This window comes from Dasypus novemcinctus, chromosome 6 (assembly GCF_030445035.2).
Source record: "Dasypus novemcinctus isolate mDasNov1 chromosome 6, mDasNov1.1.hap2, whole genome shotgun sequence".
Taxonomy (NCBI): domain Eukaryota; kingdom Metazoa; phylum Chordata; class Mammalia; order Cingulata; family Dasypodidae; genus Dasypus; species Dasypus novemcinctus.
The window spans coordinates 36,655,979-36,671,770 of record NC_080678.1 but is presented as its reverse complement, the minus strand read 5'-3'; the positions used below and the strand labels follow the sequence as shown (position 1 = coordinate 36,671,770).

Here is a 15,792-nt window from a genome sequence, read left to right as displayed (position 1 = left end):
GGGCTTTTCCCTAAGTCAGCAGGAAGCAAGCCCCATCTTTCAGGTGGGCTGGAAAGTGGCGGTCCTAAAGGCCTCTTTCCCCAAAGCTCCATGCCCTGGCCCACTTCCAATGTGGATAATTACATTCCCCCTTCCTAAATACTCCCTGCAGCTTAAACTGGATGCAGGATTCTTCTTTTCTGCCCTAAAACACTGCAACATTGCTATGTTGCTATTAAACAGCTGCCACGTCCCATCCCTGAGGAGGCTAAAGGGAATCGAGTGGGTCATTTATAAAGCGGTGAAGTGCTCGGGGATGAAAGTGCTCAATATCCTCCAAATGCAGCCTGGGGTGGTTAGGCTGGCGGTCAAATACCAAAGCAGATTAAACCGGTAATCCGAATGTAATCGCTGGGGGATGGCCTGCCCTTCAGCCTCTGCCCCCTGGACACGCTGTGTTCTTCTCGGCTGGTTTGATGTTCCGATCATTGTAACAGGCCCTTGGGTTTTTTCCTCTATGAATACTTACAGCAGTCATTGTGGGGGGTAGGAATGAATAGCACTGAGAGGGTAGAAAAAATATGACACTAGCATGCTTATTAGCAAGGACTGGAATAACTTTGTCCTAGACAGATGCACACTCATGGGCTACTCTTCCCCTGTAAATTACTTTCTGGGTTTTTCTAACAGAAAACCAGTTTGGCCAAATATCAAGTTTGTATAATTGGCTGGAAAAAAAGAAAAAGGAAACTATTCCTATTTACTGCCACAAAAACCATGCCCCATATTTTACTTTGTAGACTGTATGGCCAAAAGCCATCTCAGGCCCTGGGATTATTTATGCTTAAATTACTAATGAATAGTATTTTGCAAGGGCAGCTCAAGGTAGGAGGGCACTGATTAGAGACAGGTAAGAAAAGTCTCTGTGGTTTCAGGGCTTGGGGCCTGGTAGCTTGCATGGGGTACCCCAGTGGTGCCCATTTCTCCCCTGCTCCCACCAGTCCCCACTCAAGGCATTCTGCAGAGAGCAAAATTTGGCAAGAAGGAAAGAAAGCTGGATTTAAATGTGCACTGCTCCTAACAGTTGTGGACTGAAGCACAGGCTCTTAATCAGGCAGGCCCAGGCTTAACTCCTGGTTTAGAATCTCTCCAGCTGTGTGGTTCAAAGCAATTTGCTTAACCTCTCTGAGCCCCAGTTTTCTTCAACTTTAAAAAGGGATACAGTGGCTACCTCACAGGGATGTGATAAGGCGACTAAATGATATAATTCATGTAAAAGTTATGTTACCAATAACATTATTAGAGGGAGATCATGCTTATAAGTATAGAGTTTCCATTTGGCGTGATGGCAAAGTTTGGCAGTAGATGGAAGTGATGGTAGCACAACGATGTGAATGTCATTAACACCACTGAGTTGTATACTTGAAAGTGGTTAAAATGAGAAATGTTATGTTGAATATATGCCACAATTTTTAAATTAAAAACCACAGAATGAAAACATAAACTTTAAGCCAAACAATGTTCTCTTATGAACTTCCACTTCTGCTTTTAAGTAGGAAGCATTTGGAGGCCACGGTCTATTCTTACTGGCCAGGAAGAGAAGCTGCTGGGTAATCTGGGAAGGTGGGGGACAGAGAAAAACAAACGAAGGGACCTAGACTTGCTTTTAATTTTAATTTCATGCCCAAGCACAACAAAGAGGCTTGGATTTTATGTTTTCATGGCCGCAGCTGCTGGCTGTGGCTGTTTTATTTGCTCTTTGTGGAGGACCAGAGGTGATGCTGGGGGCTGGGGGCGAGGAACTGCACTAGGCTCTGCCCTGGGAGGGTGGTGTCAACCCACGTGACCTCTGCTTTCATAAGTCCTCCCCTGTTAGGCATTCCAAGGCTGTCATCCCCTGGGAGTGCTATAAATTACAATGCATTGTGAAGATATTACTACTGTATTGGTTTCCACCAAATCAGTGTCATATGCTAAACACATCAAGATTTTTTAATAGCACCAGACTAAACCAATTGGGACTGGAGCCCAAGCAGCTCATAATAAGGAGGGATCAACACTTCACTCTGTGACTGAACATGCGCAGGACACAAATTTTAAGACTACAGACTAAGAGAATGCAAACCAGTGTAATCCGTGTTGTCAGTTCTAGACATTTATGAGCTGTCAGAAAAAGGGAAAAAGAAATTCCCTCGCCAATACTACCTGTCGATCAGGCCCAGGAAGAAATTAAAGTCAAGAATAATGACAAGAAAATAACCCAGCCCATGATTCCATCATTGGTCTTAGCATTTCAGGTGGAACTTAATAAAGAGGCCAACTCCCACTGCTGACAGCCTTAGGCCTTTGGACAAATACCCAGCCATCCAGCTCTGGGAAGTTGGTAAATGCTGATGTGCAGACCGAGGAACAGAGAATGGGCAAATCAAATAATTTCCGGAAATTTGAGCTTGAACCCCTACTCATGAGGCTGTTCTTGGAGGGAAACAACTGTAGGGAAGAAAGTGACAATGCTGCAAAATCGCCATTTCTGCTGCCTCCTCCCTTTGATTGGGGCACTCCCCAAGATGAGGGCCATTTTTCATAGTGCCCTGCTTTTCTCGCAGCCTCTAAGGCATGGTCAGAGCTGCTGCATCTGATACTTGCTTGCTCTTAGTTTCAAAACAAAACAAAATGAAACTAAAACCAAGTGAAAAAAAGCAAAAACAAACAAAAAAGAAACTGCTGTGAAAGCCTGCCCTTACAACTTCTCACCCTACAAGGTGGAATTCCAATACCACCTCCTCTGTAAAGTTTTTTTTGTAACTGTTTCTCTAAGTACCCATTACCACCTTAGAAGAATTATTTGCACTCTATTTTGGCTAGGGGTGAGGAGTGGGAATGGGGCACCAACTCCAGGTTTTGGTCTTCTGGTGTCAGCTCTGACCTTAGATTATTCTCGGGAACAATCTTGCTTCAAGGGCCTCAGTCTCCTCGCTCACCTGTGCTTAGGCCAGCCCCAAGTGTTCCTAAGGGCACACCAGAAGCCTCTGTTACTTACCAAGGAGTTCACTTGTCTTCTCATCATATTCTTCGGCCATTTCCTTCCCATCTGGGAACAAATAGTGCACCTTCCTTCTCCCTACACACAAAGCAGAGAGTGCCTTACCCCAAAGCCTCCTCAGATCACAGGGCTTACATGGGAAACAGCAACAGCCAGCAGAGTAGAGGGAAACCCTCCCTGAGCCTCCCACAAATTCCTTGCCAGCCATCATCCACCATTTACTTTATTTTTTAAAGATTTATTTATTTATCTATTTCTCTCCCCTCCTCCCCTCCTCCCCCCACCCCGGTTGTCCGCTCTCTGTGTCCATTTGCTGCGTCTTTGTCCACTTCTGTTGTTGTCATGGCACGGGAATCTGTGTTTCTTTTTGTTGTGTCATCTTGTTGTGTCAGCTCTCCGTGTGTGTGGCACCATTCTTAGGCAGGCTGCACTTTCTTTTCCACTCCTTGCACGTGGGGCTCCCCTACGCGGGGGACACCCCTGCGTGGCATGGCACTCCTTGCGCGCATCAGCACTGTGCATGGGCCAGCTCCACACGGGTCAAGGAGGCCCGGGGTTTGAACCGCGGACCTCCCATGTGGTAGACGGACACCCTAACCACTGGGCCAAGTCCGCCGCCTCACCATTTACTTTAGGAGGCCCTGTGACACACTTCCTTTCAGAAGCTTTCTCTGGATTTGCCTTTGCTCTGTTGTTTCCTCCACCAGCAATATTCTTCCCATCTGTTGCACTCCTCCTCACCCTTCAAAATCTAGCTCAAATGTCAATTCCATTGAAAAGTCTCCCAGGCACTCTGGCAGAATTAATCACTTCCTTATTTGTGTCTTCCAAAGTGACTTATTCATATCCATAGTAGAGTATTCATCTCACTGTGTGATGATTTTAAAAGCATCTCTCTCCCCAGGTATGGTAGTCTTATTTATCTCTCTTTTCCCTGTTTCTAAAACCAAGCCTATATGCTCAGTATATTGATCTGGGCTTCCTGACCGAGCGGTCCCTCCAGCCACACCACTGGCTCTGTGGCCTTCTGCACATAACTAGGCCATTCCTATCACGCAACCACACAATGTCAGTCCCCATGTACTTTCTTCACGGTGGTTACCTTGGTTATAATTTTATATCTATTTGTATGATTCTTTCTTCCTGCTGTGATTTATTTACTATAGAGGAGCATTTTCTCCCCTGCCTACGGTTTCCCTAAGGCCAAGCATGGTATCTGCATGTATCAAGAGTGCAACTAAATATTGATTTAAAGAATGAACAGACAATGATTCATCTTCCACTGAAAGGATGGAAGAACCCAAAGGGAGTCTCCTGACTCAACTCCCTCCACATACACAGTATAATCACAAACATGTGCTTAAGAGGAGCTAGGTATTTCCCCTTTCTTTTTAGAGAGGTAAGTAGATATAGGAAGGCTCCTCAGTAAGACTCATATTAACAGTCACAAATACCCAGTAGATAAGCATCCAACATATGTTGGAAGAATAAGAGCCCCAAGGTCCTTAACTAGTTACTGGTGCCACTAGCTAAAACTTAAAATCTATATTTGATTTCCCAAGCCCTTTTCTTGTCCAATTCACTCCCCTGGAACACAATTCTCTCGAGTCATTCCTAATTTATATCCCAGGAAACACCCCCAAATCTGCAGAGCCTCTCAGCAAGCCCCCAGGTCACATCACCCTAAACCATTTGCATGTCTCATAGGAGCTGGAAGAGGTTTTCCTCTCAGGAGCTGGGTACCAGGCACTGCCTGAGTAGCTGAGAGTGTCTGGCCTGACCCTCTCCTCTCCCGTCCAGTCTTGAGTCCAGGCAGGTTGCTGGGTTTATGATCTGCGAGACACTTTACAGGCTGGATCACACTGAATTCTCATAATAATCCCTCGTGCATCCATTACCTGTATTTCACAGATGAGGGAAATTGAGGCATTAAAGGTCACAAAACTTGTCCAAGATCATAAAGCTAAGAAAGGATGGACCAAGACTTTAAGATACTTGGCACCAAAGTCCATACTCTAACAACTATAAGAGAATTTGTGTGGCTTCAAATATCTGTAAGGTTAAACATTGTTTCAAGGTTCTACTGGCCATTTTCTAGTAAATGCCCTACTTAGGCATTAACCTATTTATTTATTTTTAAATTATTTTTATTTATTTCTCTCCCCTTCCCCCCCCACCCTGGTTGTCTGTTCTCTGTGTCTATTTGCTGCGTCTTCTTTGTCCACTTCTGTTGTTGTCAGCGGCGCAGGAATCTGTGTTTCTTTTTTTGTTGTTGCGTCATCTTGTGTCAGCTCTCCGTGTGTGTGGCACCATTCCTGGGCAGGCTGCACTTTCTTTTGCGCTGGGTGGCTCTCCCTACGGGGCGCACTCCCTGCGCATGGGGCTCCCCTACGCGGGGGACACCCCTGTATGGCAAGGCACTCCTTGCGCGCATCAGCACTGCGCATGGGCCAGCTCCACACGGGTCAAGGAGGCCTGGGGTTTGAACCACGGACCTCCCATGTGGTAGACGGACGCCCTAACAACTGGGCCAAGTCTGCCACCCTAACCTATTTTATTTAGTATTCACCTTTTTCTAACTGATCTGCTTGAGCTCTGTATATATTACCCATTTGCAGCATATATTGCCATATGTGCTGCAAATATTCTGTTTCAATTGCCTTTTACCTTTGTTTAAAGTGGGTTTGCTGAAACAAGTGTTTAATTTTTATATAGTCAACTATCTATTTTTCCCTTTGTGGTATTTTAAAAATTTATTTTTATTTATTTTATTTTTTATCCCGCCCCCCCCCCCCAGTTGTCTGTTCTCTTTGTCCATTAGCTGTGTGTTCTTCTGTGTCCACTTGTATTCTCGTCAGCGGCACTGGGAATATGTGTCTCTTTTTGTTGCGTTATTTTGCTGCGTCAGCTTTCTGTGTGTGCGGCACCATTCCTTGGCAGGCTGCACTTTTTTTGCACGGGGCGGCTCTCCTTATAGGGTGCACTCCTTATGCGTGGGGCACCCCTGTGTGGCACAGCACTCCATGAGCGCATCAGCACTGCACGTGGGCCAGCTCATCACATGGATAAGGAAGCCCTGGGGCTCAAACCGTGGCCTCCCATTGTAGTAAGCAGACACTATCAGTTGAGCCAAATCTGCTTCCCCTCCCTTTGTAGTTAACCACCCTAGAATTTGTGCTTAAACATCCTCCTTTACTCAAAGATTATATAATACTTAGCTATAATTTAGTCTAACAGTATGCTTATTCTAGCAATATAAACATATGAATAATATAAAGAGCTAAAAGTATATTAGCATGTTATTTTGTTAAAAGAAAAGCTTTATGGCCCTGCCGTGTTCAAGATGGCAGAGTGAGATACTTCAGGTTTCGATCCCTAAATAGAAGCTTTGAACAGCCAGTGGAACTGGCTCAGAAGCCCAGAAAACAGTTTAAGGACTGCAATATCAGGGTGAGTGCTGAATCATGAAAAAACCTACTTAAAAGCAGTAGACTCTGTGGCCCCCTGGCTGGTTCCCCTCTTTACCCCTCACAGGCTCATCATGGCCCACACTCCCAGTGAGGATCCTTCATCCTGGTTCTAGAGAGTGCAGAGTGGTCCTCTTGTACATGTATGTCTGGCCCAACCTGTCTGGTAGGGCCTGAGGGACTTGCTGACCCAGAATTTGTCCTGAATGTAGAAAGCAATTCAATGAGCTCTCTTGAAGAATACTGGGAGAGAGCAGTCAAGTTGTGCTGCCTGGGGCAGGAGATTGCTGGCAGTAAGACATAAAGAGCAATGCCAGGAACTGTGAAGAAATTGTTTCCTAGGGAAGAGGGGACATTGGGAACCATGTAAAGGGGGAATTCCTAGGGCTACATGTGCATGCCCAAAATAAGAAAAATGAGCAAAAAGCATCAGAGAGGCCCTTATGCTTTTGCCTGGAGCTATTCTCTATAAATTCTTTATATGGATAAGTCCTGAAGGACAGCACTTGCACAGCTCAAACTGCAGACTGGGAAAGGTGTTCTCTCTCTTTTCTTCTTTCTTTTCTTTTCTTTTCCTTCCTCCCTCCCTTCTCTCTCATCTTTCATTCTTTCATCATCTTTCTCCTTTCTTTCCTTTCTCCTTCCTTTCTTTCTCTTTCTCTCTGTCCTTTCTTTCTCACTCTTTTTGCTAGTTCCTGGCCATCAAGGAATGCTCTGCCATAATGCTATAACACTAGCTATATCCAAGCTTAAGGAATCGACACTTCAGCGTCTAAATTCCAGTGATAATACATTAAAATACCAATATGTCCAGGTTTCAACAAAAGGTTACAAAACATACAAAGAAATAGGAAGTGGTGGCCCAGACAAAAGGGAAGATTAAAGTTTTAGAAACCATCAATGAGGAGGACCAGGCCTGGGACATACCAGACAAAGACTTTTAAAAAGGGAACTGTAATGGTTAGGCTAATAGGTCAAGTTGGCCAGGTAATTGTGCCCAGTTGTTTGGTCAAGCAAGCACTGGGCTAATTATAATAAAAGTACATTTATGGACTTCAACTATCAGTGAGTTGATTGCACAGAATAGCTGATTACATCTACAATCAACTAAGATTACTGTCAGTGATGAGTGACATTTTATCTAATCAGAATGCCTGAAAAGGGAAAGTGATTTCAGCATTCAGAGAGAATTTTCCAGCTTGACTTTGGACAGCCAATTTCTCCTGGGAACTCCATCAAGGACCTTCATCGGAGAGCCCCTGGTTTGCAGCCTGCCTATGGAATTTGGACTTGTGCATCCCCACAGTCACATGAGATAATTTTATAAAATCTCATACTATTTACAGACACCTCCTATCAATTGTTTCCCTAGAGAACCCTGACTAATATAGGTCCTAATTTTTCTCAAAAAGCTAAAGGAAACCATGGGCAAAGAACTAAAGAAAATCAGGAAAATGACAGATGGGCACAAACATAATATCAATAAAGAGATGGAAATTATGAAAAGGAACCAAACAGGGATGAAGACTCCAATAACAGAAAAAATTCCCAGGAGGGGTTCACAGCAGATTGGTACTGCCAGAAGAAAGTACTGGAGAACCTGAAGATAAGACAATGAAACCACTCAGTCTGAGAATGAAGAAAAGTGAACAGAGCCCTAGGAACCTGTGGGATGCTATCAAGCATACTGATAAACACATTGTGGGAGTTCCAGGAGGAGAAAAAAGAGAAAAAGAGGCAGAGGGACTATTAAAAGAAATGACTGAAAATTTCCCAAATTTAACAAAAGACATGAAAAATGCATGCAAGACACTCAACAAGCTCCAAACAGGATAAACCCAAATAGATCCACACCACAGCATATTATAATCAAACTGTTGAATAACAAAGCTGAAGAGAAAATTCAAAAGCCGTAAGAGAGAAGTAACATGTCCATGCACAAGGGAGCCTCGATAAGATTAAGCACTGATTTCTCATAGGAAACCATGGAGGCAAGAAGGCAGTGAGATTACATATTTAAAGTGCTAAAAACAAAAAACTGCCAATCAAGAATTCTATATCTGGCAAAATTGTCTTTCAAAAGTGAGGGAGAAACAGATTGTGGGGGAACTTCAGGGGCAGATGGCAGAGTAGGGACTATAGAACTCACTACTCCTCCAAAAATAGCAAGTGGACAGGCAGAAACTATCTGAAACAACTGTTTTGGGGCTCTGGAGGCTAAGCATACAGCGAAGAGCAGGACGGGAAGATGGAGAAACTGTAGTAAAAAATTTTAAGAGACTTATTCTGCAGCAGCAGCTGGTGTCCACTCCCCACCCTTGAAGTGAGCTTCCTTGGGTCCAGTTCTTGGCTGGCTGCTGCAGATGGAGAGGGATGTGGAAGCTCTCTTCCCAGGGAACAGGGATGGGGTTGGCATGGCCGAATTTTGATTACAGCTTTTAATTAGGGAGTTTGAATTGCTGCATTCTACTTCTGAACTGCTGTTTTAGCTCACCCTGGACAGGAATTGCCATGGTCATTGTTTCAATACCACCCTGGACAAGGGAAGAGCCATTGGAGGTTGAAAAGATATATTCCCTTCTTAGGACCATGGGGAACAGTTTGCCAAAGAGCGCTGGGCAGCTCAGGGAGCCGACCAAAAGGCTTTTTGGCATCTTTCCTGATCCTCTCCCCAGGTCTCTTTGGAACTGGTTTGTGCCCCTTTGTGGGTCCTTGGTCCTGTTTTTGGCTGGGAAATACTGAATTGGTAATGTTTTCTCCAGGGTGACCCTCCTCCCAGAATTTGCCCTCCAGGCAAAAGCAGCTAGAGATAATGAAAGGAGAGTAAAATAAATAAATAAATAAAAACTATAGAGGCAAAACAAAAATAAACAGAACAGCTCAATATTCCAAGAGAAGAAACAGAGGAAAGAAAGTTTTCTCCTGGGGATGAAACAATTGTACAAACAGAGCAATCTTAAAAACTGTACTGCAAACCTGGGGCAAGAATTAGACTAAATTGCCAGTTAAACACAGGTCTAAAATAACTTGAACCTAGTGTCAAAGAAGAACCTTACACAAAGCCACACAACAGTAAAACCCTAGGTAAGAGAGAGAAACTGACCATCAGAATAAACTCATCAAGATAATTAGATGCCTGGACATCAGCAAAAAACTACAAACCATCCTAAGAAACAGGAGGATATAGCCCAGTCAAAGAAACAAATTTAAAAGTCGGAGGAGACAGAACTTGGAACCACTAATCAAAGATGTTCAAACAAATTGCGTAAATCAGTTCAAGAGATGAAGGAAAATATGGCTAAAGAGATAAAGGATATTAAGAAGACACTGGGTGACCATAAAGAAGAATATGAAAGCAGGGAAGGAAACATAAGAGAACTTATGGGAATTAAGGGCACAAGAGAAGAGATTAAAAATACACTAGACCCATACAAACAGTAGATCTGAGCAGGCAGAACAGTCAGTAAAATAAAAAATCGGACATTTGAAATCTTACAGAAAGAAGAACAGACAGAGAAAAGAATGAAAAAAAAAAAGCATCTCAGGGAATTTAATGACAGCATGAAGCACACAAACACACACGACATGGGTGTCCCAGAAGGAGAAAAGAGGAGAAAAGGGAAGAAAGAATATATGAGGAAATAATGACTGAAAATTTCCCAACTCTAATGAAAGACATAAATATAATAATCAGAATGTCAAATGCCAAAGATAAAGTATCCTGAAAGCAGCAAGAGAAAAATGAATCATCACATACAAGGGAACTGCAATAACATTAAATGTTGACTTCTCATCAGAAACCATGGAGGCAAGAAAGCAATATATTTAAGGTTCTGAAAGAGAAAAACTGCCAGCTAAGAATTCTTTATCCAGTAAAATTGTCCCTTCAAAAATGAGGGAGAGGGAGCAGATGTGGCTCACACAGTTGGGCGCCTGCCTCCTACATGGGAGGTCCCAAGTTTGGTTCCCAGTGCCTCCTAAAGACGATGAGCAAGACAGTGATCTGACGCAACAGGTTGGCACAGTAACCTGATGCAATGGGATGGCGCGGCGAGACGACGCAAACAGCTGACATGATGAGATGATGCAACGAGAAGATACAACAAGCAGGGAGCGAATGTGGCTCAAGCAATTGGGTACCTCCCTCCCACATGGGAGGTCCCGGGTTCGGTTCCTGATGCCTCCTAAAATGAAGATGAGCAGACACAGAGAACAGACAGTGAGTGCAAACAAGGGGGCAGGGAGAAATAAATTGTTTTTTAAAAATGAGGGAAAATTTTAAATATTTACAGATAAACAGAAACTAAAAGAGTTTTCAGCAAGAGACCTGCCCTACAAGAAATACTAAAGGGAATTCTGCAGGCTGAAAGGAAAAGACAAGAGAGAGAGCCTTGGAGGAGAGTGTAGAAATGAAGTTTATCAGGAAGGGTAACTAAAAAGATAAAAAGACAAAAAAATAAGATTTATAATAACCAAACAATAAAACGGTTGAAGTACTGCCTTTACAGTAATAACACTGAATGTTGATGGATTAAACTCCCCAGTCAAAAGGCACAGATTGGTAGAATGGATAAAAAAGTATGATCCATCTATATGCTGTCTACAAGAGACTCACCTTAGACCCAAGGACACGAATAGATTGAAGGGATGGAAAAAATATTCCATGCAAATAGTAACTGAAAAAGAGCTGGGGTAGCTATATTAATATTGGACAAAATAGACTTTAAATGCAAAACTGGGGAAGTGGGTTTGGCTCAATGGAAAGAGTATCCAACTACCACATGGGAGGTCCGGGGTTCAAACCCAGGGCCTCCTGACCATGTGATAAGCTGACCCAGCACAGTGCTGATGCGTGCAAGGAGTGCCATGCCATGCAGGGGTGTCCCCCATGCAGGGGAGCCCCACGCGCAAGGAGCACACCCCATAAGGAAGATGCCCAGCGTGAACAAAGTGCAGCCTGCTCAAGGTGGCGCTGCACACACAGAGAGCTGATGCAGCAAGATGACACAACAGAAAGAGATACAGATTCCCGGTGCCGCTGACAAGAATACACGGGGACACAGAAGAACACACAGTGAATGGACACAGAGAGCAGACAACTGGGCGGGGGCGGGGGGGGGGCAGGGAAGGGGAGAGAAAAAAAATCTTAAAAAAATAAAATAAATAAAATAAATGCAAAACTGTTACAAAAGACAAAGATACTATATATTAATTTTTTAAAGGAGCAATCCACCTTAAATCCAAGGTCACAAATAGATTGAAAATGAAGGGATGGAAAAAATATTCCATGCAAACAGTAATCGAAAAAGAGCTGGGGTAGCTATATTAATAATGGACAAAATAGACTTTAAATGTAAAACTGTTACCAAAGACAAAGATACTATATATTAATAAAAGAGACAATCCATCAAGAAGAAATAATAATCATAAATATTTATGCACCTTACCAGTGTACCCCAAAATACATGAGGCAAACACTGGCAAAACTGAAGGGAGAAGATTGAGTAAGATGGCGACTGTGGAACCAGAAACCATCCCTACTCCTAATCCCCCACCTACAGAAGAAGAGAAAACAGAATCTAATCAGGAGGTTGCTAATCCAGAACACTGTGTTAAACATCTGTTACATAAGAGATGGGCTCTTTTGGTTTTTAAAAAATGGTAAAAGCAAAACTTGGCAAGCAAACCTTCAACTATCTCTAAGTTTGATACTGTTGAAGACTTTTGGGCTCTGTACAACCATTTCCAGTTGTCTTGTAATTTAATGAATGGCTGTGAATACTTATTTTTTAAGGATGGTATTGAGCCTATATGGGAAGATGAAAAAACAAACGAGGAGGACAATTGCTAATTACAAGGGACAAACAGCAGAGAAGATGTGACCTTGAACACTTTTAGCTAGAGACACTGTGTACCTTATTAGAGCATCTTTTGATGACTACAGTGATGATGTATGAGGAGACATTGTTAACATTAGTACTAAAGGAGATAAGATAGCAATATGGACTACTGAATGTGAAAACAGACACATTATTACACATACAGAGAGGGTATACAAGGAAAGGTTAAGACTGTCCCAAAGATAGTGATTGGTTATCAGTCCCATGCAGACACAGCTACTAAGAGTGGCTCCACCACTAAAAATAGGTTTGTTGTTTAAGAAGACACCTTCTGAGTATTCTCATAGGAGACTGTGTCAAGAAATCAAGAGTTGGGAGCTGAATCAAAGCCTCTTCAAAAGCAAAGTGGATTGCTTTTAAATTTGATTTTCATCTAAATGTTTCTAAGATATAAGAAAAGTCTAATTCGTCTTTGTCTTATACTTCTGAGTTCATATATTATTATTACTTTTAAAATTTTGGTTAGTGTATCCACTATCCCAATCAAAGAATTACAGTGCACATCACCCCCAGATTCCATAAATGGGTTCCTGGCGCGTTCTGTAATAGCTTAGTAGAATTACCATTACAAACACATTTACCCATCCATAAACACATTTACCCATCCATTACCCATCCATTATGCAAAAAAAGAACTTGCATTAATACCTTACAGGAAAAAAATTCTTATGTTCCACTGCATACAGGATCATATTTTGCTGGTTTGAAAGAATATGATGCCTAGTTTTCTAGCAATTTTCTTTATTTCTTTTTACAGCATTGTCTTTGCTGTACTCTTGATGATGGCTACTAGATTTTAATTAATTTGCTACCCTAGTTGACAACATTAGTGATTCTGATTTCAATTATTCATTTTGTTTTGCTTTTGTTTTTTTCTTCATGTTAACATAGGTAAAGAATCCAGGAATATGACACAAAGGTGGAATAAACATTAATTTTGTGCATTCTTTGGAATTTTTGTTTTTGTTTTTTTGGTAACTACAAAACTTTGTTACAAGCTTATGCATTTCATTCAAATAAGCGATCTATGTCTATGTGATTTCCTAAACAAAATTGTAGATTTTTAAAATGTAACATCATAATTACATTCCTAACTAGAATTAGGATTTGTTTTTATATCTTGATGCTGTATTTTAGCATTGTATTACTTAGGTTATTTTGCTTTGGTTAAAAATGGCTCAAATAAAGAAGTGGTCTCACTCATATTGAGAGTGTACAAAACTGTAAATTGTGTAAAGTGAATTGTCTTTCAGACAATTACATTTGTCCTTTTATTTCTCCATCTCTGTAGAATGAATATGTACCTCTTATTGCAAGGCAGTCTCTATTGTGTCTTCTCCTGTAGTGTTTTCCATGTGAACAGCATAAGTTTGGAGCATTAGATTATTATGCTTATTAAAATTTTAAGTAAATTGAATAGGTAGCATCACACATATAGAATTGTGTGACCATCTTTGTCTTTTATAAACTTAAGGTACAGTCACTCAGACTAGATAAACAATGTAGTACTCTATTAATATGTTAAAACTCCTATTTGGACTCTTGGTATATCACCATTTAATTGATAGAGACAACAATTGAAAAACTTGGCTGCTGAATTGAGATATTCTTATGTAAGTGTCAAAGTGATAACATGGGAAAAGAGTTTAGGTGTCAAAGTGATAACAGGGAAAGAGTATAAGCATTAAGAATTTACTTAGAGCTGCTGTCTAACAATGAGATAAATGGGTATGAAGACTTATTTTTGTTGGTAAATTGGTATAGTACAGTTTTATGTAAGCTTGAAAACTTGACCTATTCTTTATAGCCATCATTTGAAAACAAACTTGAACAATTTTTTGTCTATAATATAAAATTGTATATTTCAGGTCCTGTGAAAACGAAAATGGTTATCATAGACAAAAGGTGGTAAGCTGAACTATAGGTAGAAGCAGGAGGAAAATATTAGTTGAGAAGAAAATTTGTATTTAAATGTTATGAATTGATCGTTTTAAAACTGATGAACTTGTCAAAGATCCCGTAAAAAGTAAACATGAAATTAATTATTTTAAAAAACTGAAAGGACTAATAGATGCCTCTACAATAATAGTTGGAGACTTCAATACACCATTCTCATCAATAGATAGAACATCTTGGCGGCGGACTTGGCCCAGTGGTTAGGGCATCCGTCTACCACATGGGAGGTCCGCGGTTCGAACCCCAGGCCTCCTTGACCCATGCGCAGCTGGCCGATGTGCAGTGCTGATGCGCACAAGGAGTGCCCTGCCACGCAGGGGTGTCCCTGCGTAGGGAAGCCCCACGCGCAAGGAGTGCGCCCCATAAGGAGAGCCGCCCAGCACGAAAGGAAGTGCAGCCTGCCCAGGAATGATGCCGCACACACGGAGTGCTGACACAGCAAGATGACGCAACAAAAAAGAAACACAGATTCCCGTGCCGCAGACAACAACAGAAGTGGACAGAGAGGAAGACGCAGCAAATGGACACAGAGAAGGGACAACCAGGGTGGGGGGGGGAGGGAGAGAAATAAATAAATAAATAAATAAATCTTTAAAGGTGGTGGACTTGGCCCAGTGGTTAGGGCATCCGTCTACCACATGGGAGGTCCGCGGTTCAAACCCCGGGCCTCCTTGACCCGTGTGGAGCTGGCCCATGCGCAGTGCTGATGCGCACAAGGAGTGCCGTGCCACGCAGGGGTGTCCCCCGCGTAGGGGAGCCCCGCAAGGAGAGCAGCCCAGCGCGAAACAAAGTGCAGCCTGCCTAAGAATGGCACCACCCACGCGGAGAACAGACACAACAAGATAACACAATGAAAAGAAACACAGATTCCCGTGCGGCTGACGACAACATACAAAGAAGACACAGCAAATAGACACAGAGAACAGACAACCAGGGTGGGGGGGGAAGGGGGGAGAAATAAATAAATCTTTAAAGACAAGAGGAACACAATATGTCAAAACTTACAAGATGCTGCAAAGGCAGTGCTGAGAGGGAAATTTATAGCCCTAAATGCCTACATTAAAAAATGAACTAAAATCAAAGACCTAACTATATACCTGGAGGAACTAGAAAAAGAACAGCAAACTAATCCCAAAGCAAGCAGAAAGAAAGAAATAACAGACACTAGAGCAGAAATAAAATTGAGAACAAAAATTTAACAGAGAGAATTTTAAAAACCAAAAGTTGGTGCCTTGAGAACATTTTTAAAAATTGACAAACCCTTAGCTAGAATGACAAAGGAAAAAAGAGAGAGAAGACATAAATAAAATCAGAAATGAGAAGGGGGATAGTATTACTGATTCCACAAAAATAAAAAGGATCATAAGAGGATACTGTAAACAACTGTATGTCAATAAATTAGAAAACTTAGGTAAAATGAACAAATTCCTAGAAACACACAAACAAC

The 15,792-nt window shown here is 42.0% G+C and overlaps 1 protein-coding gene and 1 pseudogene across 2 annotated transcripts in view; one reads left to right on the top strand and one right to left on the bottom strand.

Moving 5' to 3' along the window:
- Positions 1-15,792, bottom strand: part of DPCD (deleted in primary ciliary dyskinesia homolog (mouse)) — a 34,317-nt gene that overhangs the window by 9,929 nt on the left and 8,596 nt on the right. The window contains exon 2 of one of the 2 annotated variants that reach the window (XM_058298539.2): positions 3,020-3,100. The exons of the other annotated variant lie outside the window; for it this stretch is intronic. Within the exon in view, the coding sequence (XP_058154522.1) occupies positions 3,020-3,100 (81 nt within the window). The remainder of the gene's footprint in view (positions 1-3,019; positions 3,101-15,792) is intronic. 2 annotated transcript variants of the gene reach the window in all.
- On the top strand, positions 11,847-12,731 carry LOC139439220 (eukaryotic translation initiation factor 4E pseudogene; annotated as a pseudogene).